The sequence below is a fragment of the Canis lupus genome, chromosome 30 (genome assembly GCF_048164855.1).
Source record: "Canis lupus baileyi chromosome 30, mCanLup2.hap1, whole genome shotgun sequence".
Classification (NCBI taxonomy): Eukaryota; Metazoa; Chordata; class Mammalia; order Carnivora; family Canidae; genus Canis; species Canis lupus.
In genome coordinates, this window is record NC_132867.1 from 31963923 (window position 1) to 31988373 (window position 24451).

The following is a 24451-nucleotide window of genomic DNA, read 5'->3' on the forward strand; positions in this document are numbered from 1 at the left end:
GCGGGGCCTGTGGGGGGACGGGGCCTTGGCGGAGACTGGGTCTCGGCAGAGCCTCTGTGGGGGCGGGGCCTTGGCGGGGGGCGGGGTCTCTGTGGAGGCGGGGCCTCGGCGGGGGCGGGGGTCTCTGTGGGGGCGTGGCCTCGTCTGGCCCCGCCCACCGGCACCCGGAAGCGGCCCGAGCGCGGAGCTGGAAGGTCGGCCGGCGCCTCGGGGAGCCGGCACGGGGGCGCTTGCCCGGCGGCTGCCGCGGCCCCCGAGCGCCCCCGAGCGCCCCCCGCCGGCTCCCGGCGCGGCCATGCGGCGGAGCCTGCGGAGCTTGCTGGGCGGCTGCCTCCTGATGTCAGGTGAGGGGTCCGCGGGGAGGGGGCTCCCGGCCGCGCTGGGGAGCTGGAGGCCGAGCCGCGCCGCGGGCGGCGCCCCCCGAGCGGACCCCAGGCGCCCCGGGAGTGCGGGCGCCGGCGCGGCCCCCGGAGCCTCCCTTTCAGCCTCAGCGCCCCGGCATCCGAGCTCTGCCTCTCCGCCCCCCAGCTCTGTGGCTTCGGGGCTCTAAAGCCACCGAAACCTTTTCAGCCCTCCTCCGAGTGTCCTCCCCGGCTTCAGACAGCAGCGGGCCCCTCCCTCCTTCCTTGCTGATGACCTGGGCTCCTTCCAGGACGCCGCACTCTCCCGGCCTTCCTCCCGCCTCTCAGCCTGTCTGCACCCCGGATCCTCCAGCCCTGCCAGATCTTGCCCCCGCCCCCCCGCCCCGCGCCGGCCCTGTAGGGGATACCAGCAGAACCCTGGCCTGGAGTACCATAGTACAGGCCGTGACTCACTGTGAGTCTCCCTTGGCACCGGTTGCAAGAGGGGCCAGTGGTTTATCCTACTCTTCACTCTGCTTTGGGGTATGCTTGATATTTTATATTGAAAATGGGGATGCCTGGGTGGCTCAGTGGTTGTGATCCCGGGGATCCTGGGGTCCATCCAGCCTCAGGCTCCCTGCAGGGAGCCTGCTTTTCTCCCTCTGTCTAGGTCTCTGCCTCTCTCTGTGTGTCTCTCATGAATAAATAAATAAAATCTTTAAAAATAAAAAGTTTAAAAGTGATTTCTATCTCTAGCCCAGATCTCTCCTCTGTGCACCAGGCTCCTTTCTCCAGCTGTCTGGGACATTCCTGCAGGTCTATCTCTCTAGTATCTCCAAGCTAACGCAGCTAAAATAAGACTTTTGGTGTCTTTGCCCCCAGTGCCAATCAGGACATCAGGTGCCTAAGCCGGGAATGAATATTAATCTCTCCATACCAAATGTAGACAGAAAGTCTAGAGTCTATACCTCTGGAAATATATCTAAAATCCATCTACCCACACCCTCACACCTTTTTCCCACCACCCAAATCCAGGTCACCCCCAACTGTCCCTACCTCTTGCTCTCTGCCCCACCCTGACCCCCCAGCACCCCCTGGCAGTTCTTCAGATAAAATCCAGAGAGTACAGCTAATAGCTAATGTATGTCTCGTTTCCCCTCACCCACATGCCTATCTGAAGACGTGGAACCATAGGGGAGACCCATGTGTTGGGTACGGTCATTTACTTCTACAACTGGTTTTAAGGAGCAAGGATGCCAACTTTTTTTTTTTTTTTTTAACAGCATTAGGGCTGGTGCCACCTCCTAAAAACGTCAGAATGAAGTCAGTTAATTTCAAGAACATTCTCCAGTGGGAGTTGCCTGCTTTTCCCAAAGGGACTCTGACTTTCACAGCCCAGTACCAAAGGTGAGTCTGGCATGCTCTTGGCAGAAGGGCCCTGAGCTGGTCACTGAGCTGGACCAGAGGAGAGAGCCTGACTGCTGTCACCTGCATGATCATGACAACTCCTAGGGAACCTCCCTGCTGGCCTTTTTCTTTCTGTGTGGAAAATTCTTGTGAAAGTTCTCTTCTCTGAAAAGAGATACATCAACTCTTTCTTGCTTTTTGTTTGTTGTGATGGTTCAGCATTTGACCATCACAGGGCCACCAGTAGATACAGACATTTACTCGTGTGAGCATGGATGTCATTGGCCCTAGTGGTAGCCTGTTGCCCTATGAGCATATGGGATTTGTCACAATTGATGTTTTTTTAAGAGAAAAAATGTCACTGATATCATCTCCACTTATTAGAGCAGTATTGCTAGAAGTCAACAATTTGCAAGTGGAAGCCATCCAGGAAGACTGAGGTATGCAAAACAGGAAGGCCCTTGCCATCCAGCCACCCATCCCCTCCAACAGATTATGACAGAACCTCGCCATGCAGTGAGGTACAGATAATTTGCATGGTGGGTGCTCAGCTACTCTGTGGCTTGAAAGTAAAACAGCTAGCTGCTGGTTCCGAAAAGCTCTAGCCTCTGAAAGCAGCAGAGGCTAATGAAGGAAGGGTGAGTATCACCAAGACAATTATCTCAGCGGTGCTCTGACCGCCCAGTACCTGCCCTGCTGGTCGATTTTTCCCTCTGCCGGCCCTCCCTCAGCAGCTTGCCATCATACGCCACAGGCTAGACTGCAGGTGACACACCTTTACGCCAAGTGCAAATAGCAGCAGGAGGCCAAAGGGTGATGAGCCGACACACCTGCTTCCAATATGACCCAGAAATGTGCAAAGATAGTCCCTTTGATGAAGCAGGAGGAAGCACAGGTCCCTAGAACCCATTAATCCCACACTCCTCCTCCTCCAAATTTCTTTTGTAGACATAGCCCAGGCCTGCTAAGGCAGGGAAGAAGTAGGAAGATGAGTAAGATAGCCTTTGTTCACTTTTTGGGGAGCTCCTTTGTTCGAAGTAATTTGCAGCTAACAGAACACTTTAAGGTTTCAAGTACAATGCAAAGAACTTCCAAATCACTTATGTCCACATTCACCAATTTTTAAGATTACCACACTTTCTTTCTTCCTCTTTCTCTGTCTTAAGTCATGCCCTTTGCCCCTTAAATTTTCATCATGAATTTCCTAAGAGTGAGGGTAACCTTTTATATCACCACCTGCAGCCATCAAGGTTGGCAGCCTCGACATTGGTGCAGTGCTTTCATCCGACCTACAGTCCTCAGTCCAGTTTTGTCTGTTTTCTCAAGGATTTAGGAAGGATTGTTGTGCCACTCATCTTTCCCTGCGTGTATTTTCTACCCCTGATTGGTTTGATAATTTCATGACTGTTTCCACTCCCAACAGGGAGCCTGCTTCTCCCTCTGCCTATATCTCTGCCTCTCTCTCTGTGTGTGTCTCATGAATGAATAAACAAAATCTTAGAAAAAAAACAAAAAGAATTCAGCTTGAGAGGTTGTGTGTACAAACTCTCCCATACGTGTGTGCTGGGTAAGGGTGACCAGAGGAGGGGTACTTTGGAGGATGAGTTGGTGATTTGAATGTGGAAACATCTTTGTTGGTTTTTTTAAAAAAATATTTAGTTTATTTGATAGAAAGTGTGCACACACATGTGTGTGAGCACATGAGCAGAGGGGAGAGGGAGAGGGAGAAGCAGACACCCCACTGAGCAGGGAGCCCAAAGCAGGGCTTGATCCCGGGACCCTAGGATTATGACCTGAGCCCAAGGCAGACACTTAACCGACTGAGCCCCCCAGGTGCCCTGGAAACATCTTTGAAAATGAGATGTAAATATGGAGAATGGGTTATATTACCTATTTCACAGGGAGGAAAATATTTTTAAATGCAATAAAAATGACTTGATAAAAGAGAAGTTATTGCAAAACAACTTTTGAAATACTCCATGTTCCAGCCAGTTGATGATGCATTAGTTTAAATGAAGGAAGTGGCCACATGTGAAAAAGCCCCCTTAATGCACTGACCCCTGGAGTCTCCAAATGATGGGATGTCAGGCAGCCCATGAAGAGTTGACTGGCGAAGTGTTTGTGGTATAGTAAGTGAAACGAGCAGATTATAGGATAGGCTGAGCCCGATGACCTCTACGTACTTTTATTTTTTCTTAAGATTTTGTTTATTTATTCATGAGAGACACAGAGAGAGAGAGAGAGAGAGAAACATAGAGAGAAGCAGGCTCCATGCAGGGAGCCCAACGTGGGACTCGATCCCGGGTCTCCAGGATCATACCCTAGGCCCAAGGCAGGCGCTCAACCACTGAGCCACCCAGGCGTCCCGACCTCTACGTACTTTTAGCAAGAACTTGTGGGTATCGCCTAGAATGTGGCCAGGTGTATGGTGGTGCCCAAGACCGTGAGCCCGGACGTCAAGCTGATCCAAGATCCACTGGGCAAGTTTCTTAGGTTCTCCATCCCTGCACCTCATCTATGGAGTAGGAGCAGTCTCCGTCCTGCCCTCGTGGGCTGTGAAAATTCAGGGACATAATACAGATGAAACACTTCTTGCCCTGCCTGACACCTATGTGCTGGACAAGTGGGCTCTGACTGTTTTTATCACTGTCACCTTGGTTGTCCCCTCTGAGGACAGCCACATTGGAGGAAGGGACGCAGAGGAACCAGCCAGACAAAATCCTCACATCTTCCAAGACAGGAGACTGGGTTTCCTCGGGTCAGGTGGAGCTGATTACACATCCTCCGGTGGCTGTGACATCTCGAGGTCACATGCACCTGGTGGCTCTTCCCAGACAGTGTTTTCCTCTATAAGCTTCATGCTTCTACCACGCTTCTCCCTTCAGGGCTCAAGCTGTGTTTTAAAGCAATCATATGCAACAAATCTGTAGACAGATGAATCATTTTATAGTTTTTCCCTAGTAATAGCAGCTGTAGTGATTTGTAGGATGTTGTTTGAAATTCCTATAATAGGCTTATTTGGGCTAATTCATGTATAGCAATACTCACAAACTGTGTCCCTGTGCTTCTATAAATTGCAGAATCAAGGAGGGAAGCTTTCTTGGTCAAATATATCGAAGACCCAGCCCCGTGTTGGAGAGGCACACAGCTCATTAAAGCTGTGAAAGTCACTGAGGGAGTTCTGTTGTGAAGACAGACACCTCTTTACGTTGAACCTAGTTTCTGCCCCAGATCGTTTGACCAGGGGACAGATTTTTTTTTAATTTTAAAGATTTTATTTATTCATGAGAGACACACAGAGAGAGGCAGAGACATAGGCAGAGGGAGAAGCAGGCTCCCTGTGGGGAGCCCGATGTGGGACTCAGTCCCAGGACCCCGAGATCACGACCCCAGCCAATGGCAGATGCTCAACCATTGAGCCACCCAGGCGTCCTGGGAGAGATTATTTTTGACGTGACTTATGATATCTCAGGGATCACTGAAGTCCCGTGGGGCACAGTTTGGGAAATGCTCATACAAAAAAATAAGCTTGCTGTTCATCAAAACTGATGATGAAGAATTTGGTGTATTTTTCTCGCGTTATCCTCCATCACCCTTTGGTAGTGGGGATTAATAAAGCGCTGGTCAGCCCCAGAGTGGACTGGAGTGAGAACTTTCATGTTTTTTTCTGATTTTACAGTTATAGGAAATTCCAGGATCTATGCACAAGTACTGCCTTCACGGAATGTGATTTCTCAAGTCTTTCCAAGTATGGTGATCACACCCTGAGAGTCAGGGCTGAGTTTGCAGATGAGCATTCTGACTGGGTAAACATCACCTTTTGTCCTGTGGATGACAGTAAGCCACTTTGTTTTCCATTTCATTGTCATGCCATCATCATGCCTTGGTTTTCTTTCCCCAGGAGGTAGCCTGTCGGAGGGAATTCTTTGAGCCCCCACAGAGTGGGTGGGTGGCCTTGCAGAAGGGGGTTAGGAAATATAATAATGAGATCTATGACCCAAAAGAGGTTTGTGGGAGAGACAGGAAGGGATAGCCATAAAGTCAATATGATAATTAAATATAAATCTATCAACGTTAATGCCTGGTGGCTATAGAATGAGTTAAGGCCAGTGTTGTCAATGAGAAGAACGGGAAGGATTAATGTAGTACATTTTCTGGGAGGAAGTCAGTTTGGAGTTAGGACGTCAGGAAATGTGACATGACAGATAGAAGAATAAAGGTTATTCGAGACAGGTATCAAATAAAGGTTACTCGAAGACCAGACGCAGATGGCCAGCTTGGCCAGAAGGAAGGACAGAGCACTGGATTTGGCTAATGGCAGATGCATTGGGTCAGGCTGGCTGGTAAGCATAAAAAAAAAAAAAAAATGACCCCAGGTTAGATCTGGCGGGGGACTCACCAGGGGTTATGAGGTGAACATAATTAGAACATCGGGAATTGGAAACTAATGAAGCGACATTATAGCAGTTGAGACAGCAAGAGGATAGGGGGGTGACAGGAACCTCATTAACAAGGCTCAGGTGCAGCCTTTCAAGGAGTAGCCCCAGAGAAATTTGGAAGGATCGAGTCTACTCAGAGTGGGGTCTTTATACCGCCACCTGCTCTGGACCCCCATGGCTCCCACAATTTCACCCTCCCTGGTTAGGAATGCAGCTAGGATGCCCTTCCACTCTCTCCCAATTCTGTCCCAGGCTTGGGCACCAAAACTCTTATTTCTGGAGTCAGAAATTATCAAAGTAATATGATCTTTTTTCTAGGGATCTTTAAAAAACTAAGAAAAGTCAACATTTAAAAAAAAAAAAAAAAAAAAAAAAAAAAACCACAAGCAGCTTGACAGTAGTCAAGTTTCCAAAACATAGTTCAGGTTTCTGCCCCTGTAATTGTTCACTGACTTACCAGGTCCTGACTGGTTCCAGTTCCCTATTGGGGCCCATCTGTGGAAGTTCCCTTTAGAAATTCATATAGAATAGATAAGCAGCTTGCCTGAAGGTCACACAGATAAGGGGTGGCCCAGCAAGGATTCTGAGCCAGGCCCCTGCACCCATGCTCTTAGCAACAACTCCCCCTACTTTGAGTACTTACCTCTTGGACTTTATATGACAGGAAAGATATCAGAAAGAATTTGTTTATACTTGTTTTGAAAAGATATGTAGTAAGTTTTCTTATCTTGTTTTTAGCTACCAGCATATTAAAAACAGGGTAAAATCCTGGAAACAGGCCCATTGATAGCCTCAAAAAAAAAAAAAAGAATACAGGATATAACTTGAATAGCACCGTCATCCAGAGATACTTATTATCCATTGTACAATTATAACTGAGCGCCTACTATATGTCAGGCACATTCTTAGTGCAGAAGCTGTAATAGCGAAACAAAATCCCAGCTGTCATGAAGCATACACTGTAATGGGGGAAGACAAATAAACAAATAGATATATATTTTATGATAGATGTGACTGTGGTTCCCCAGAAAATAAAGCAGGGTCCTGGGGCAGGTTGTGTTGGGAGCTGCTCTTTACATAGGGTGGTAAAAGAGTCTCCCTGAGGAGGTGACATTTGAACAGAGACCCAAATGAAGTGAAGGGGTTAGCCACATAAATATCCAGTAAAAGAGCATTTGGACAGAACAGCTTCAGACTCTATTGGAAATCCGTATGATTAACTATGTATGTTAGGCACTAAAAATAGTAGAAGTTACCATCTGTAGCTTCCAACCCAGCAAAGGAAATAAAGAAAATTCAACCCAATAGAAAGAAAAAAGAAGAAAGGAACAAACCAAAAAAAAAAAAAGTCTTTGTAGAAAAAACAAAATAATATAGTTGGAATAATTACAAATATGTCAGAAAGACAATAAACATAAATGGACTAAACTTGATTACTAAAACAAAAGGCTATCAGATTTTGTTAAGAAACAAAATGCAACTACCCCCCCTTGGCCACATCAAAGCAATCTTACATCAAAGAGAAATCTTACATCCTTCAGTAGACCAGTTGGTCTGCACAGTTATGAAAAATAAAATGACGATGTTTTTAAAATGTGATTTTTGACTGCCCTTTTGCTTTGTTCTCTTCCTCTTAGCCATGATTGGACCACCTGGAATGCAAGTAGAAGCACTTGCTAACTCTCTCCATCTGCGTTTCTTAGCCCCTAAAATTGAGAATGAACCTGAAACATGGACCATGAGAAATATTTATAACTCGTGGGCTTATAATGTGCAATATTGGAAAAATGGCTCTGATGAAAAGGTAAGCCTGGCAAATCCCATGCATTTCAGACATAGGTTCCCCTTCTCTGTCTAGTGTTAATCTAAGCCCCTGACTATGGAGAAAAGAGGTAGGAGGCCATCCAGTCAGGGTCTTGCAAGATGGTAGTACCTTATAGTCCAGAGGATCTGAGGCTAGGTTCTCTGAGTGCCAGAAGCTTCCCAGTTTGAGGGATGCCTTGTATCTGGCCATGCTTCCCAGGTCCCAGGGGGAATTTGTAGAGCAGACTTGAGACTACAGATGGTAGGGTGCTCACACAGTGAGAGCAGGCCTGAAAGGAAGCTGCAGGAGAAGGAAGGTAGCACTGACTCAGCAGTTGGCTGGCGGAAGTCAGAGTCAGCTGAATCAGGTGACATTCTGCATGACTGCTGTTCTATGGTATGAACCCCCATGCCCCGTGTACACCATAGGATAGTCAAGTCCACACTCAGGACAGCCCCACCCCCAGACGCTAGATGAACAGTGTCACATTTTACCTGTCTGACCCCACTTTTCATTCTTGCTCTCCTCCTCTTCAGGGGATGGTTCCTTTAAAAACATGAGCTAAGAGATTGACCCAGTTGGAAGGTTGCCCCTGCTACTGGGACTCTAGTCATATTCTCAACCTCCACCTCCTCGTGTCTGCAAGACGGGCATAATAACCCACTTCATGGGGTGCCAGGTGTTGGCGGGGTGGCCCAATCAATTAAGTGTCCCAACTCTTGATTTCAGCTCAGGTCATGATCTCAGGATTGTGGGATCAAGCCCCACATTGGGCTCCACAACCAGCACAGAATCCACTTGAGATTCTCTCCCTCTCCCTCTGCCCCTCCCCCTGGTTGCGCTCGCGCTCGCTCGCTCTCTCTCTCTTTCTCAAATAAATAAAATCTTTTAAAAATAACCCACTTCATTAATAAAGTGGAGATAATTACCTACTTCACAGGATTTGAGAGAGTTTGATGACTTAATGAAAAGACTAAACTTGCCCTGTTACCTGAATAATGTGTACGGTGGATACATGGGGTTTTTCCTTCCCCTTATGTAGACATAATAAGGCTATTTTCATTCATCCTTGGTTAGGCTCTGTTCTTACACTCAGCACTTCCTAGCTGAAGGCCATTTGTGCTCCTAACTCACTGACATATGTTGTGTAAGTTAGGTTACATATATGTTATCTCCTCTCTATTAGATGTTGGTCCTGTTGCTTAATTCTCATGAGTTCGGGAGACAAGGGTCACCTGTGTGTGTTGTCTTAGGAATTATGGAATTAAATTTATATGTACATACGCATACGGCACAGGCTCTCAAAATCTCAAGTTGATTTTTCCTCAAAAAAACTCTTGGTTTTTATGATCATGAAATGATGCAGAATATTGGCCTTCTTGACAGAATAGATGATTTCACTTATAGTCAAGCCCCCGGGAGATGTGTGCCTAGAAAGCAATATAGGAAAATGAGTTTTACGGTCACTTATCAAATGCAGGCATCTCTGTGAAGCTCTGGGGTAACAAAGGTCTGACAGGGCCAACCCACTCCAGGACTTCACATCCTACTTTTATGAAGGCTCAGTTTCCACAGCTGCCATGCCTGAGTGCCTCCTGCACCAAGCGTGAAATAAACACCCAGCTTAGCTTCTCATCCAGAATGTGCCCACAGAATAGACATCTGGTTGCACATTTTTCCTGTCACTTCTGCCTTTGGTGTGACACCCCACGTGTCAGAAAGGCCTCCTGCGTCCCAGGTCCTCCTGGGTATCTGTAGTGTCGCCAGGACAGGTTTATACATGCCCTAGACTGACCATTTATGTCTCCCACCAAATTCACATGCTGAAACGCAATACCCAGTGTGAAGGTGTTAGGAGGTGGGGCCTTTGGGAGGCATGGGGTCAGTGGTCCCTCATAAAAGGGACCGCAATGAGCTCCCTCGGCAATAGACATAAGACAGTATGGTTCCTTTTTTAGAACTAATGCAGTGTGAAGGGAGCCTGGCTGGCTCAGTCAGTTAAGTGTCCAACTCTTGATTTTGGCTCAGGTCACGATCTCAGGGTTGTGGGATCTTGCCTCCCACTGCCACTCGTGCTCACTCTCTCTCTCTCAAATGAATAAGTACATCTTTAGAATGCTATGTTAAAAGGCTGCCGTATTAGGTCCCTAAACTCATAGCATAAAAAAAGACTTCGCGAAATTCTGTTTCGTCCCGATGGGAGAAAGTGAGCAGACAAAACCAGAAATTGCCCAGGTGTCAAAGATGGCAGGAAAAAGCAATCAGAGGGGACTTGAGCAGGGAGGCTCTTCATGTCTGTCCTTCCCTGCTTGTCACTATGGGTCAGGTCTGAGTTCAATCTCTGAAAAAATAGCATTGCAATGTTTTAGGGGTAGTGGATACGTAGAAACAAGAGCCATTCCAATTATTTTTAATTATTGGAAGTTGTACCATATTCTTTGCGTATTCAGTGGTACAACCCAATCCTTGTCAATAAGCTTGGCTTTCTCCTACAATGAAGGAATAGAGACAAGTTGTCAACAAACCCAGCACCGCCCCCCCCCAAAAAAAGAACAAATTGCTGAAGTTAAAAAAAAGAGTCTGTGCTCACTTTCTATTGAAGTTCCTATTCATGTAACACATTTTAAATAGGACCCTTCTATCAGGAAATATAACCAAGATGGAAATGTGGGTGACATATACTCTTCTGGCCCTTTATTTTGCTGGAAACTTTTAGTTTCCCAAATTCAGGAATATATCGTCAGTGAGGATACCCTATGCTCATACTAAGCCAAGTCAGGGAGGCCCCACAAGAAGCACAGTGTGCCTCCCAGAGGAGCCGGGCTGCCTGACGAGGGCATTTCAGGTGCTCCAGTGGAGGAGCAATTCTAAAGAGAACCCTGGGCCCCTAAGGTCAGAAACCTGCTCTTAGAAGGAAAAGCACATGGGGGCCTCTGGGTGGCTCAGTGGTTGAGCATCTGCCTCCGGCTCAGGTTATGATCCTGGGGTCCTGGGATAGAGTCCTGCATCAGGCTCAGGAAGCCTGCTTCCTCCTCTGCCTATGTCTCTGCCTCTACCTCCCTGTGTGTCTCTCATGAATAAATAAAATCTTAAAAAATATATAGAGAGAAAGTGAGTAGGATGGTTTGTATGGCATCTAAACTAGAGAATCCAGTAAACGAAGTGGTTTGTCAGGACCAGTCAGTCCTTGCCCCAGGCCTTAAAATGCTCCCAGGGCTTCCCCGACATGAACGGGGAGCAACACCTGCTTCCTTCCTCTTCCTGTTTTGAGCCCAAGGTAAAGATGATAACTGCTGAGCATGGGAGGGGGGAAGAAGATGGTGTCCCATCACTGCTGCGGCATGTTTTTATTTTTGGCTTCATTCCTAGTGGCCGATTACCTGTCAGTATGACTTTGAGGTCCTCCGAGATCTGGAGCCGTGGACAACTTACTGCGTTCGAGTTCAAGGGTTTCTTCCCGAACGGAACAAAACTGGGGAATGGAGCAAGCCTGTCTGTGAGCAAACAGCCAATGATGGTGAGTGTCCGGATGGAGCATCTAATTCCGCTTCCCCTGAGCCCTTCAGATAGCTTTATAGACCCCCTCGAGGTGTTTGCATCCGCAGGTTCCTCAGACTGGAACACATCCAGTTCAGAGTGCCTCCCCTTCCCGGGGTGCATGTCTCCAGCCTCTTCAGACACATGAGGAAGAGTGTAGATGCTTCGAGCACTGTCCCCCACAAGGGCTATTTGTCACGGCCTCCAGGACCTCAACGCAGTGGCTCACAGATCTTAAAGAAGGAGGGAGAGAAGGGGGGAAGAGTACCTTGGGCCCGGACACTTGTGATCATTTACATACAGACACATCGCATTTGCATACAGGGTGATCCAAACTTGTGGCCTGGATGTCTGCACACAAACAACAGGCCTCTTTATTATTTAAAGACATCGTTGAGGGCGCCTGGGTGGCTCAGTCGGGTAAGTGTCTACCTTTGGCTCAGGTCATGATCTCAGGGCCCTAGGATCGAGTCCCGCATCTCCTTCTCCCTCTCCCTCTGCCCCTCCCCCTGCTCATGCTCTCTCTCTTGCTCTCTCTCTCAAATATTTTTTTTAATGAAAAAAAAAAAAAACCACTGCCAAGTGCAGTGTCATCTCACTGCGTTCATGATGATTTATGGGCATTTCTCAAAATAAGAGCCCTGTATTTGAGCACTTTTAGCGCATTTGGTCTGTCTACACCTTTTTTTGAGGATTAGCATTCTAAGGAACGCAGCCTGGGGAAAAACCAGCCCATTGTGTGCCATAATTTAGCAACAAATCACTCTTGTCCGGAAGAGGAAAGGCAGCCGGTTTGAGCGACTTCCTTCTGGGTGCCCTAAAATTGCTTTGAGTTATCATCCTTATTGTTTCCAAGTGTTGATAACCACATAATTATCCATTCTGGGTTGTTTGTCATTTTTTCCGGAGATCAACATCAAGCTCATTGGCCTGTAGTTTTTTTTTTTTTTTTTTTAATTTTTATTTATTTATGATAGTCACACAGAGAGAGAGAGAGAGAGGCAGAGACACAGGCAGAGGGAGAAGCAGGCTCCATGCACCGAGAGCCCGATGTGGGATTCGATCCCGGGTCTCCAGGATCGCGCCCTGGGCCAAAGGCAGGCGCCAAACCGCTGCGCCACCCAGGGATCCCTGGCCTGTAGTTTTTTTAATCTCGTTGCTGTAAACGCACAAATTGTTTGCCTTAACCCAGGATGCTTTCACGGCTCCCAGGCCAATGATCTTTGCGGTGTCCTCCAAAGCCCTTCGGCAATGGCAGCAGCAAGTTTTCTCAGGGCCACAGAGCCACATAGAAAATGAAAGGCCTGCTGCTGTCTCCCTGGGGTGATTTCTCTGGCATTTGCTGTTTCTCTCCGCGCACTCCCCCACCCCCAGTTGGGGCCTCCCATCGGTAAGGCCAAGGTCAGTGCGCTAGTGAACTAACTGTCTGTGTCCTTCTCCCTCAGTCTGAGGGTCTGAGCCAGCTGAGCCTCTCTGCAATGCCTTTCTTTTTTAAAGATTTTATTTATTTATTCATAAGAGACACACAGAGAGAGGCAGAGACACAGGCAGAGGGAGAAACAGGCTCCCTGCGGGGAACCCGATGTAGGACTCGATCCCAGGACCCCGGGATCATGACCTGAGCCAAAGGCAGATGCTCAATGACTGAGCCACCCAGGTGTCCCTCTGCAATGTCTTTAAATAACAATAACCCCTTCCTTCGTGGGCTGCAAGTTACTTTCTAGGCCACATGTTATTTCTACAGAGCTTCTCGATGTTTTTTCTCATTCTGTTCCTCTCTTGAATCATTTTTACTTGAATCAGAATTCTGTACCTTGGGAGCCCCCATCCTGCTTGAGTCACTAGAATATCTGGTCTTAGAATTATCCTTCTTTTGGGGCGCCTGGGTAGGCTCAGTCGGTTGGGTGTCCGACTCTTGGTTTCCATTCACATCATGATCTCAAGGTCATGCATGGGGCTCAGCCTGCATTGAGCTCTGTGCTCAGTGCAGAGGCTGCTTCAGATTATCTCTCTCCCTCACCTTCTGCCCCTCCTTGCTCACATGCTTGCACCACTCTCTGTCTTTCTCTAAAATAAATAAACAAAATCTTTAAAAAAGAATCATCCTTCTTTCCTCTAAACACCTGTCACCTGCTTTCCCAAAACCTTGAATGTATTTCAGGATCATCCAGTGTCCTGTCCTTCCTCCATTAACATAACACAGGACATGGGACGAGTCCTAGACTGCTCTGTGCCTCAGCCGTCTCATCTGCAAAATAGGGAGAGCAATGGGCAGCCACGGTGGCTCAGCAGTTTAGCGCTGCCTTCAGCCCGGGGTGTGATCCTGGAGACCCGGGATCGAGTCCCACATTGGGCTCCCTGCATGGAGCCTCCTTCTCCCTCAGCCTTTGTCTCTGCCTCTCTCTCTCTCTCTCTCTCTTTCTCGTGTCTCTCATAAAAAAAATAAAATCTTTAAAAAAAAAATAAGGAGAGCAAGGTGGTGTCACCACACATGGGGGTGGCAGGACTCAGAACAATGCCTGGCACACAGTGAGCCCTACGTACATTAGATATTATGGTTATTCATAATGACGTCCTTAAAATCACACCGTGGAGTATTCTTAAAGGTTTATGTCCTGAGACAAGCCTCGAGGCCTACAATTTGACTCATGAGAGAAATATCTCAAATATTTTGTGGCTACAAATGATTGCCCATGAATGACAAAACACAAGCATTTTAGAAAAGTCTAACCCATTGAAAACCTGCTTTTGTCAAACATCACTTTAGGTTTGTTTAAACATAGTTCTCTCTTGGGGATCCCTGGGTGGCTCAGCGGTTTAGCACCTGCCTTCGGCCCAGGGCGTGATCCTGGAGTCCCAGGATCGAGTCCCAGGATCGAGTCCCAGGATCGAGTCCCAGGATCGAGTCCCACGTCAGGCTCCCTACAGGGAGTCTGCCTATGTCTCTGCCTCTCTCTCTCTCTCTCTCTCTCTCTCTCTGTGTCTCTCATGAATAAATTTTTAAAAATAAAAAAAGATTAAACATAGTTCCCTCACTTAAACCTCACAACAAATTTTAACATGAGCCTCTTGTTAAGGATCTGCCCTGCTTACAGACTGGGCAGTGAGGGTTCAGAGAGGTCAAGTAACTTGTCCAGAGTCGCTCAGCTAGTCAATGAACAGGGATGGAGCAGGTTACCTTTCCCGTAATTTACTGCCGGCGGATACAATGCACAGCTGAGCACAGGCCCGATCTCCCCGAGGGTGAAGCAGGGAGATGCATTCCCCTGGAATGTGTGGTCAGGGGGAGCTGTACCCAAGTGAGAGAGCTTTCTGGAGGGGCTTTCGACTCCTGGATCCTCCCCCACTTCTTGGCCTGTGTGAAGCACTGGTGACCTGTCCTTACCCTTTCTCTCTCTGGGGAAGTCACAAAAGCATGCTTTGAATTTGCCGGCCACCAAGCAGGTGTGCCTGTGAAGCATCCTTAAGGAAATGACGCTGACACTTCGTGGCTGGGTCACAGGGACCCAGGCGCTGCCCTCCAGGGGCCCAGCACGGTGCCATCAACGGTGCCAAGTTCAGGGGGCTCAGCCAGCAGCATTCAGTCTGTGTTCACGGAGGGATCCGGATTCGTGCCCCACAGCAAACTGCTGAGACATTAGATGGAAGGCCAGATGGACAGGTGGGAGCCTGGGGCTTCCCTAAGAGCTGGGACGCCAGATCCCAGGTCAGCCTCCTGTTGTCCCCTGCGGCACGGCCAGCTCGCCACATGACCCTGCATTCACTGAGAAAGGACATGTCTGGGTTGGACGGGCTCAAAGTGGAGGCTGGAAGGCACCGCTCCTCAATTCTAGCAAACGAAGCGAGTGAGAATTCACAGGGGATCAGGGAAGAGTTCCCCTGAGCTCAGCAAGGGCGCGGGGCCAGAAAGATGGTGAGGCCACTGCTGGCACGAATGAGACACAGTGGGGTGACGAGGGAGGAAGGGGGTCCCAACCCCTGCCCTCTCTGCAAACACCCTAACTATTCAGACATCTAAGGAGTGTCTGTGGGCCACGCACAGTGGAGTGGGGGGTGGGGACCAGCAGCTGATACCGCCCCAGCGTGCTTTGGTCTGCCCCGTGCAAGTAGGGATGAATATTTTCCCCGCAAATAAAATGACTCCCTTTCAAATGACTTGCCCTTGAAGAGCAGGGTTCATTTGCTTGGCAACTCTCAGCACCAGATGCTTGAGGTTTGAATCAGGCGGGTGGTGCCTGCCGGTGGCCGGGCACTGGGAGGGTGGGTGGCCCTGGGGTAGCAGGAGGAGGCGTCTGGGGCTGAATGAGGGGAGCCAGGACCACAGACGCCCAGGTCAGAGGTAAAGCTGGATGTTAGTTAGAGTGGTCACAGCAGATCTTATTCAGTGAGGACTGCAGGAGGCAAAGAGGGACCCGGATGTTTTAAAGGAAGAACAAGGGATCAGAAATGGAGAGAGAGGGGATCCCTGGGTGACTCAGCGGTTTGGCACCTGCCTTTGGTCCGGGGCGTGATCCTGGAGTCCCGAGATCGAGTCCCACATCAGGCTCCGTGCATGGAGCCTGCTTCTCCCTCTGCCTGTGTCTCTGCCTCTCTCTCTCTCTCTCTCATGAATAAATAAAAAATAAAATCTAAAAAAAGGAAGAAGAAGAAGAAGAAGAGGAGAGAGAACCAGGGAAGGGACAGATCAGGAGACGCAGCTTGGAAGGTAGGTCAGGGTCCATGTACTTCGGCCATCGGTGCCTAAGGCCAGCTGGTCTTTGGCCAGTTGGGCTTCCACCTTCCCCACCAAAAGCTGGGGGCCGGGGACCCTCCTTCATGATGATTGCAACTTCAAAGAAAGACAGCCCTGGGTTTTAGGAGATACCTACGCATCTCAAAGGGGTGGGGGAAGGATTTGCCATCATAAGCTCTTTATAGGGATCCCTGGGTGGCGCAGCGGTTTGGCGCCTGCCTTTGGCCCAGGGCGCTATCCTGGAGATCCGGGATCGAATCCCACGTCAGGCTCCAGGTGCATGGAGCCTGCTTCTCCCTCTGCCTGTGTCTCTGCCTCTCTCTCTCACTGTGTGCCTATCATGAATAAATAAAAATTAAAAAAAAAAAAAAAAAGTCCATAAGCTCTTTATAACAGAAGCGCTAAGAAAGGAAGGCCAGGTGTTGGCGAACGTTCTCTGGGCAGCCTTGTGTTCTTCCAGAGGGAGACCCAGGGTGGGTGCTGGGTCGTGCCCGCAGCGTGGCCTTAGGCCCCTGGAGGGCACGCTGGAGCTCGGGCAGGTCTCTAAGTGCCACGGCGTGGACGCAGCCGTGGTGCCAAGAGCTTCTGCCAATTGCAACACAAAACACTTCACTGCATGTGTTTGCTTGGGGCTCCAGGGTCCCCCTCTTCTGCTTCGGGGCCAAAGAGGCTTTTCCAGAATGGGGAGGCTCACGGCTCAGAGCTCACAATTCTTGCGTATTATATGTCCACCGTCGTGCCAGAAACCAAAGCTGGAAAAAGATGGGAAGGGGTGACACTCGCTGGAAAGCCCTGGATCCTTGGGCAGGTGCCCCATGCTTCCTCCTCACCCCTTCTGAGATGAGCGTCCAGCCCTGTTTTCAGGGACTCCCACCGGATTGCGATGGTGACAGTGTTGAGGTCAGGTGCCCCGCCGTGTCCTTGACCTGAACCTGACCTAACGCGGCCTCCTGTTGTCCCCGCAGACACAGCCCCGTCCTGGACTGTCGCCATCGTCCTGGCAGCCTCGGTGTGCGTGGCCCTCCTGCTGCTCGGCTGCTCCGCCCTGCTGTGGTGCCTGTACAAGAGGACCAAGCACGTCTTCTCCCCCAGGAACTGTCTGCCTCAGCATCTGAAAGAGGTAGGCCTAGGACGGGGTTGGGGGCCGGGCGCGGATCAGAAAACCCTGATCGGAAGGGCCGGCTAATCCCACACGGTGCCAGGTTTTCCTGGAGGATGACACCCTTCTGCATGCGTCTCTGTCCCCAACCCCTCCCCGGCGCCCATATCAGGAAGTCCATGGTCACAGAACAGCCTGCAGGGAAGAGGCAAAGCCCTCTTTCTCGGACCTTCCATCCCTGAAGCCCCGAGTGGTCAGAGGTGACAGGCACTCAGCTGGGGGGCAGCTGCCAGCAGTGACACCCCCCATCCCAGGCAGCTGGGGCGGCCAAAACCTCCCTCCCAAAGGAGGTCTGGGGGGCACACCTCAGCATCCACACCTCTTAGACGACAGGGACCTGCTGGAGCGGGACCTCTGAGACTGAAGTTGTTCCCTCTTCCTGGGGGAAGTTACAAGAGAAAGGATAATGGGACTGGCCCCAGTCCCCCCTCTGCAGCTGGTCCCAGGAACACAAGTGACACTCAGGGTCTCGTGGCTCCGCTGGGCCCCCTGCAGGCCCCTCTCCCTCTCACGTGACTAGCCACTGCTCATCTGCTGGGGTGACCCAGGCCCTCTGCTCTGAGAAGTCGGAGTCTCTGCTCATGGGCACCGGAGGCCTGTGCTGCTCTACTTTTCACTTGCCATCAGCATCTGAGACACCCAACGACTCCCTTCCTTGCCAGTTAGGCTCTTGACATGAAGAGGTGGCCACCATAGCTTCAAGTTTACCAGGACTCCCACTGTGCCCCCTGGTAGAAAGGCTCTCCCTCTGGGAACCCTCTAGACCAGAGGTCCGCAAACCTTTCCTGAATTAAAGGGCCAGAGAAGCAAGTAGTTGAGGCTTCACAGGCCAAGAAGCAAAAATCAAGATATTATAGGGCACTTCTCCAGCCGCTTAGACGGAATCCTTTAAAACTCTGAAAACCTTTCTGAGTCCCTGGGCTTCACCATAGTTTGCTGACCTCACTCTAGACTCCCAGAGCCTAAAGATGCGTGTGCAGGGAGCACTGGTTCCCCAAGTGGGTCACGGGGAGTGAGGGTAAGCGGGGCCACTCCTGTTTCTACCCCTTGGTTCCTGAACCCGTGTATGCTATGCATTGAGGATGCAGCATCTCCTACTGGCCCTTGCTCCCAGATTGCCCCCGGGTGCTGGAGGGTAGCACCCCCGTTCTCACAGGGCACCATTTCCTGGCTGGCACCTCACCTGCACTACCAGTCAGTCAGTCCATTGCTCCTCCAGGCCGGCAGCTGCTGGGTGGTGCAGTGTGTGGTGTCATCAGTGGGTCCCCGAGACATGTTGCCCACTCCAGGCCATGCTGGCCGTCATTGGGCCCCTTGGTCTGGCCTGATGTCACCTATTACAATGATGTATTGGCTTGTTAGCGCCTCTGTAACAGTCTGCAGCTTGTCATCTCTCAGTTCTGGAGGCCAGAGGTCTGAGATCAAGGGTGTGGGCAGGGTGGTTCCCTCTCAGGCTATGAGGGGGCATCTGCTCCCGGCCTCTCTCCCGGCTTCTGGAGTTTTCCTGGCACCCTTTGGTGTCCCTTGGCTTGTAGACCCCTCATCCCAGTGCCTGCCTTCATCTTCACATGCTGCCCTCTGTGTGTGTGTGTGTGTGTGTGTGTGTCTGTGTCTAAGTCCAAGTTTCCTCTTCTTGTAAGGACACCAGGCATATTGGATTGGAGGCCCACCCTGATGAGTGTGCTTTACCCAAGTTACCTCTGTATAGACGCCGTCACCAAGTAAGGTCACATTCTGAGGCGGTGACACTTCGAGGGGCAGCGGAGCACCTCAGCTGGAGCTGACACCTGCTGCAGGGATGATTTGCCATCCCGGCCCTAGAGGGCCTTGGTGGGCACCACTGAGGTCTGAGGGATTGTGTGCTCCGCTGGCCCCGGCTCCTGTGGCAGTCTCGGCGTTCTTAATGATACAGAGACACTTGGGGCTGCTCCCGTGGGTCCCTAACACATGCCTCTCCCACAGACTTCCTCATTCCTGACCCTCCAGTCCCCCTTTCTTCGGGGTCCCTGACCACCGGCCTAGCCATTAACCCCTGCCTGTGAGTCCCCGAAGAGCCCAATCTTGGGCCTTGTGATGGTCCCTTCTGGGTGGCACGGTCTCCCAGGGTCCTGTAGCCACAGGCTCTATCTCTACTGGGTCCCTGTCACATCCAAGAGCTATTTGAACCTTCTTAAAGGGTATAATTCTCTGCCGCAGATGGCCTGGCCTAGCTCCAGAACTCTAGTGATCTGCCCTGTGATTCTCCTTTGAGGATTTGCCGTACACTCCAGCCAGCGTCTTTTCCCACCACAGACCCTCAGGGACCTGCCAGGCCACACAGCCAGCTCACGGCCATTGGGTTCCGTTAATGTGTCATCATTGGCAGATAATGCCGGGCCTGCGTACCCCTGCCCCAGCCGGTCCCAGGATGTGGCGAGGGCAGCTTGCTCCATAGCCTCTACTTTCTGCAGGGCCCCTTCCTGCCCTTGGCAGCTGTCCTGTGTCACCCTGTGAACACACTGGAGTTGCATTGGCAAGGGTGGAACATGCTGCCTCCAGACCCACGGAGGCTCACCTGGCGTGGTGCTGGTTCTCAGCATCAGGAGAGGTGAGGTAGGCTCGCCGGTCCTGTACCTCGGAGAGGATGTCCAGCATGCCCTCCGCCATGGGTTTCTCAGGCTCTGAAGCACATCTGCCCAACCAAGGCCTCGCCACTTCTTTCCCTTCTGGTCCTGTTACCACATTGTCATGACAGCTGGTGTCAGGCCTTGTCCCCAGACCATCCAGTCAGCTGGCAGAGACTGTCCCCGGGAAGGACACAGTCCCTTGGCCTCAGCCCCTCCCTTCTGTATGGCACAGCTTCTGGGACTCTGCTCACAGTCCCTTGGCCTCAGCCCCTCCCTTCTGTATGGCACAGCTTCTGGGACTCTGCTCCGAGCCGGGCCAGCCCCCTTCCTGTCTGGAAGCTACAGAACAAGCACCTCCACCGTGAGGGCTGGTCTCGGCCACACAGCATCCACAGTGAGACCATGACCACCGGCAGGTGTTTCAGAGTGGCCAGAACCTTCTATCAAGAGTGGTGACTGAGACAGCAGAACCAGAATGGGCCAAGAGGCCACTGTGAGATCTGGAGAAGCAGGAAGAACAAAGGGGGGTGGGCCCATTGCCCCGGGTAGAAGGTGTTTTGTAAGTAGAGACCCAACAGGAAGCAAAGCTATTCACCTGCTACTTCGGTTTCTGGCTCGCCATCACAGAGACCCTCAGACAGGAAAGGACAGATGGGGTTACGTGTCGCCAGGCAAATCAAAGCCAGAGACGGGCGGGGCGGGGGTAGTGAAGGGGGGGCCTTCGGAAGGAGCCCCTGCTGTGAGGCTAGAAGACTTTGCAGCCCTGCCTGCAGAGCCAGCCCCTGTGATTGACCTGAGAAATGGGGCAAGTGCTTGGGGGGGGGGGGGGGTGCGGGGGGTGAGCAGTGAAGGATGAAGGAAGTGAGTGCCAGGCAACCATGCAGACTGGGATCATTGCATCATGAAATCCTCCAGCCTGATGCATGATGTAAAAGGTCCACTAACCACGGCCAGAGAATAGTTAGGAATTTCGGGAGACTTAGTGGGGGTGGAGACTTTGAGTTGAAGCCACAGGGGGTTTATCCAATACAGCTAGATGGGGTTTCAGGGTGTCCCACCCAGAGACCAGCCTGATCCTTGCATTCCTGAGACTCAGCACATCTTCCTCCGCTCTTCTTTCCTGTGCCCTTTCCTGGGAGGATCAAGGGTGGCTCTAGTCCGATCTTACAGATCCCCTGGATCCGAGGATCTGCGGAGGCTCCTCCTGCCCCCTACCCATGTCCTCCTTTGGGCAACAGAAATCTGGACATAATTCCTCTTGCCTGCCCCTCCCCTCGCTTCCATCAGCTGGTCGAGACCCAGGGGGTGGGAGGTGACACCAGGGGCAGTGCGGCTGCCAGCGGCTTCAAGTAAGTGGCATCAAAGGGCTGAGTGTGCAGATTACGTTAAGAGGGGAGCCGACCGGCCGACGTGAAGCTACAGGTGAACAGAGGAGGGGAGAGGGGAACCTGCGGAGCCTTGGGACCGTCTCCACCTCATCCTGAAGATAGAGAGCGTAGGTGGACCTACAAGGAGGAAAAATGGCAAATGTGAAGTTGGCAGATGTTCTGGGAAACACAGCTGGGCAGCTCTCATGGCTCAACTGGTCAGACCAGGGTTCCCACCCGGGGCCAGCCCCGTGCCCTGGGAGAGACAAACCCACAAGGCCGTGTCCATAAACTGCTCTACACAGAAACATAGCGCAAGCCGTGTGTGGGGTAAATCGGCTAGTAGCCACTGGCTCGCGGCCGCCGACTGGGCGGGCAGCACGGGGCTGAGAGCTGAAATCGGGGACACGTCGGGGCCTGGCGAGCGCCAGAGCGGGCCCCTAACTCAGCCTGAGGACGCACGGGAGATCCAGTTCATTATTCCAGGACACATTCATCCCATGCCCGCACCAGGCTGCTGCCTAGAGGCAGCGACACTCAGGCTTTAGTGCCACAGCATTGGGAGTGGTCTAAAAATCTCTCTCCCGGTTTAAAAGAGGAACCATCAGGGGGTGCCTGGGTGGCCCAGCCAGTTAGGCGACTGCCTTTGGCTTGGGTCAGGGTCCTGGAGTTCCAGGATCAAGCCCCATGTGGGGCTCCCTGCTTGGCGGGGAGCCGCTTCTCTTCTCCCTCTGCCCCTCCCCACTGCTCATGCTTTCTCTCTCCCTCCCTCTCTCCTTCTTTCTCTCTCTCTCTCTCTCTGTCAAATAAATAAATAAAATCTTTAAAGGGACACCTAGGTGGCTCATTCTGTTGAGCGTCTCTCTTTGGCTCAGGCCGTGATCTTGGGGTCCTTGGGAGATCAAGCCCCACGTGCGGCTCTGTGCTTAGCAAGGAGTCTGCTTCTCTCTCTCTCTCTCTCTCTCTCTCTCTCTCCCTCTCCTCTCTCTCAAATAAACACATAAAATCTTTTCTAAAATTTTTCTTTAAAAAAAAAAAAAAAGAGGAACCATCAGAGGGTGACCTGATTTCACCATGAGAGGTGGTCTGAAGTGCAGATCTGTTGTTGCATTTTAAGAAACTGTGGTAAAATACACGGAACATAAAATTTGCCATCTTGACCATTTGTGAGTCATTAAGTGAATTCACACTGGGTCCCGTTGTTGGGCAACCTTCACCACTGTCTATCTCCAGGACTTTTTCATCACCCCAAATGGAATCTGGCCCCATTCAACAGGAAATTCCTACTTCCCACTTTGCAGCCCCCGCAAGCCCCATCCTACTTTCTGTCCATGAATTTGACCCCTCTGGGGACCTCACCTGAGTGGAATCATATGACATTCGTCCTTTTGTGTCTGGCTTATTCCACCCAGCATGACCTCCTCGAGCTTCATCCATGTAGCCTGTGTCAGAAATTCATTCCTTTTTAAGGCTCAGTGAATTTTCCCTTGTACGGAGGGACCCCATTTTATTTATCCATTTCGGCGTCGATGGGCATGTGGTCGGCTTCTGCCGTCTGGCTTTCGTAAATCACACTGCTGTGCACATGGCTGTACCAGTCCTCCTTTGAGACCCTGCTCTCGGTTCTTCTGAGTGTATATTCGGAAGTGAAATTCCTGCATCGTGCGATAATTCTATTTTTAAATCTTTGAGGAACTCTCCTGCTGTGATTGTCACATGCTTTAAACCAGCGTTCTCGGGGCGCCTGGGTGGCTCAGTGGTTGAGCATCTGCCTTCGGCTCAGGTCATGATCCCGGGGTCCAGGGATCGAGTCCCACATCAGGCTCCCTCTGCCTGTGTCTCTGCCTCTCTCTTTCTCTCTGTGTCTCTCATGAATAAATAAAATCTTTTTTTTTTAATTTAAAAATATAAATAAGTAAATAAAGCATCACTCTCCAGCCAGGAGTCTTGTATAAAATCTGTGTAAGCCCAGAAAAAGAATTTGGACAATTTTGATCATTAACTTTCTCTCTCTCTCGTAGTTTTTGGGTCACCCTCATCACAATACCCTTCTGTTTTTCTCCTTCCCGCCCTCTGATGAGAATGAAGTCTTTGACAAACTGAGTGTCATTACGCAAGTCTCCGAAAGCAGCAGACAGAGCTCCGGCAACAGCTGTACTCCCGGGACCCCGTCTGGGCAGGGATCCTCCGAGCTGGTCCCCAAGGAGGGAGCAAACACACAGGGGTGCAGCACCCCCCTGCTTCTCTCGCCTGCCACTGAGGGTCACCAGAGCAGGACACCCCCTGAGCAAACCCCAAATCCAGAACTCTCAGATTCCAGGACGTCTAAACAACCACAGAGCTAGATTTTAAAGACTGGCTTGGCAAAAAAAAAAAAAAAAATACTCCACGTTGGGAATTTGCTGCTCTATAAAAGGCCTCAATGATTTAAAAAGAAGAAAAAAAAAAGATATGTTGATCATTGGGAGTATAATTTTCAGCTTCTGATGCACACTAATATAGGGAACGAGTTTTGAATTAAATTAGAAGAAACAAAAATATCTAAAATGAGGAATAAAAACTGAGATGCTATAAAATCCAACCAGACGGCTGATGGACTGATCACCAAAACCACCTCAACTCTAAAGGGGTCAGCAAGCTTTCTGGATTCTCAGGGAGGGATACTTAGACTGAACTTATTTTGCTACCTGTATATGTTTTATATCGTGCTGGTGCTCTATTAAAGTTTTATTCTCTATTTAATATGCATGCATTAATGGAACCACACTTGGATGACTGTCAGATATTGAATGAGGCTCTCGTTTGCCATTGCTGGTGTCCATTCGTTCTACAGGTATTCCTCAGTCCCTTGCTGCTGTCAACCAGGAACCGCACCAGGTGTGAGGGTCTAATGACATCTGGGACCTGTCAGTCTAGGAAGCCTTGAATTCCACCTCAGATACCTACTAGCCTGTGACCCCGCCGTTTCCTCATCTGTACGTGGAGATGAAAAGACTTAAAGATTAGTCATACTCCATAAAAAGTGCTGCCCCCAGGGGAGCCTGGGTGGCTCAGTAAGC

At 50.5% G+C, this 24451-nt stretch overlaps 1 protein-coding gene and 1 long non-coding RNA gene across 5 annotated transcripts; one reads left to right on the forward strand and one right to left on the reverse strand.

Annotated features, from left to right (window-relative positions):
* The first annotated feature begins 188 nt into the window (after nucleotides 1–188).
* On the forward strand, nucleotides 189–24134 carry IL10RB (interleukin 10 receptor subunit beta). Of its 4 annotated transcripts, none has more exons than XM_072806802.1 (7): nucleotides 189–344; nucleotides 1625–1748; nucleotides 5428–5585; nucleotides 7825–7991; nucleotides 11361–11508; nucleotides 17226–17380; nucleotides 23414–24134. In XM_072806802.1, the coding sequence occupies exons 1-7, from the start codon at nucleotides 296–298 to the stop codon at nucleotides 23735–23737; spliced, it is 1125 nt and encodes a 374-aa protein (XP_072662903.1). In that variant the 5' UTR covers nucleotides 189–295; the 3' UTR covers nucleotides 23738–24134. The 4 variants fall into 4 exon arrangements, with proteins under 4 accessions (XP_072662903.1, XP_072662904.1, XP_072662906.1 ...); XM_072806803.1 differs by lacking the exon at nucleotides 23414–24134 and adding an exon at nucleotides 19616–19838; XM_072806805.1 differs by lacking the exons at nucleotides 17226–17380; nucleotides 23414–24134 and adding an exon at nucleotides 13690–13992.
* On the reverse strand, nucleotides 3918–12465 carry LOC140621581 (uncharacterized). Its single transcript, XR_012021327.1, has 2 exons — nucleotides 9276–12465; nucleotides 3918–8291 (listed from the first exon to the last, which is right to left on the reverse strand). It is a non-coding gene; the product is annotated as an uncharacterized lncRNA (long non-coding RNA).
* Nucleotides 24135–24451: the final 317 nt, after the last annotated feature.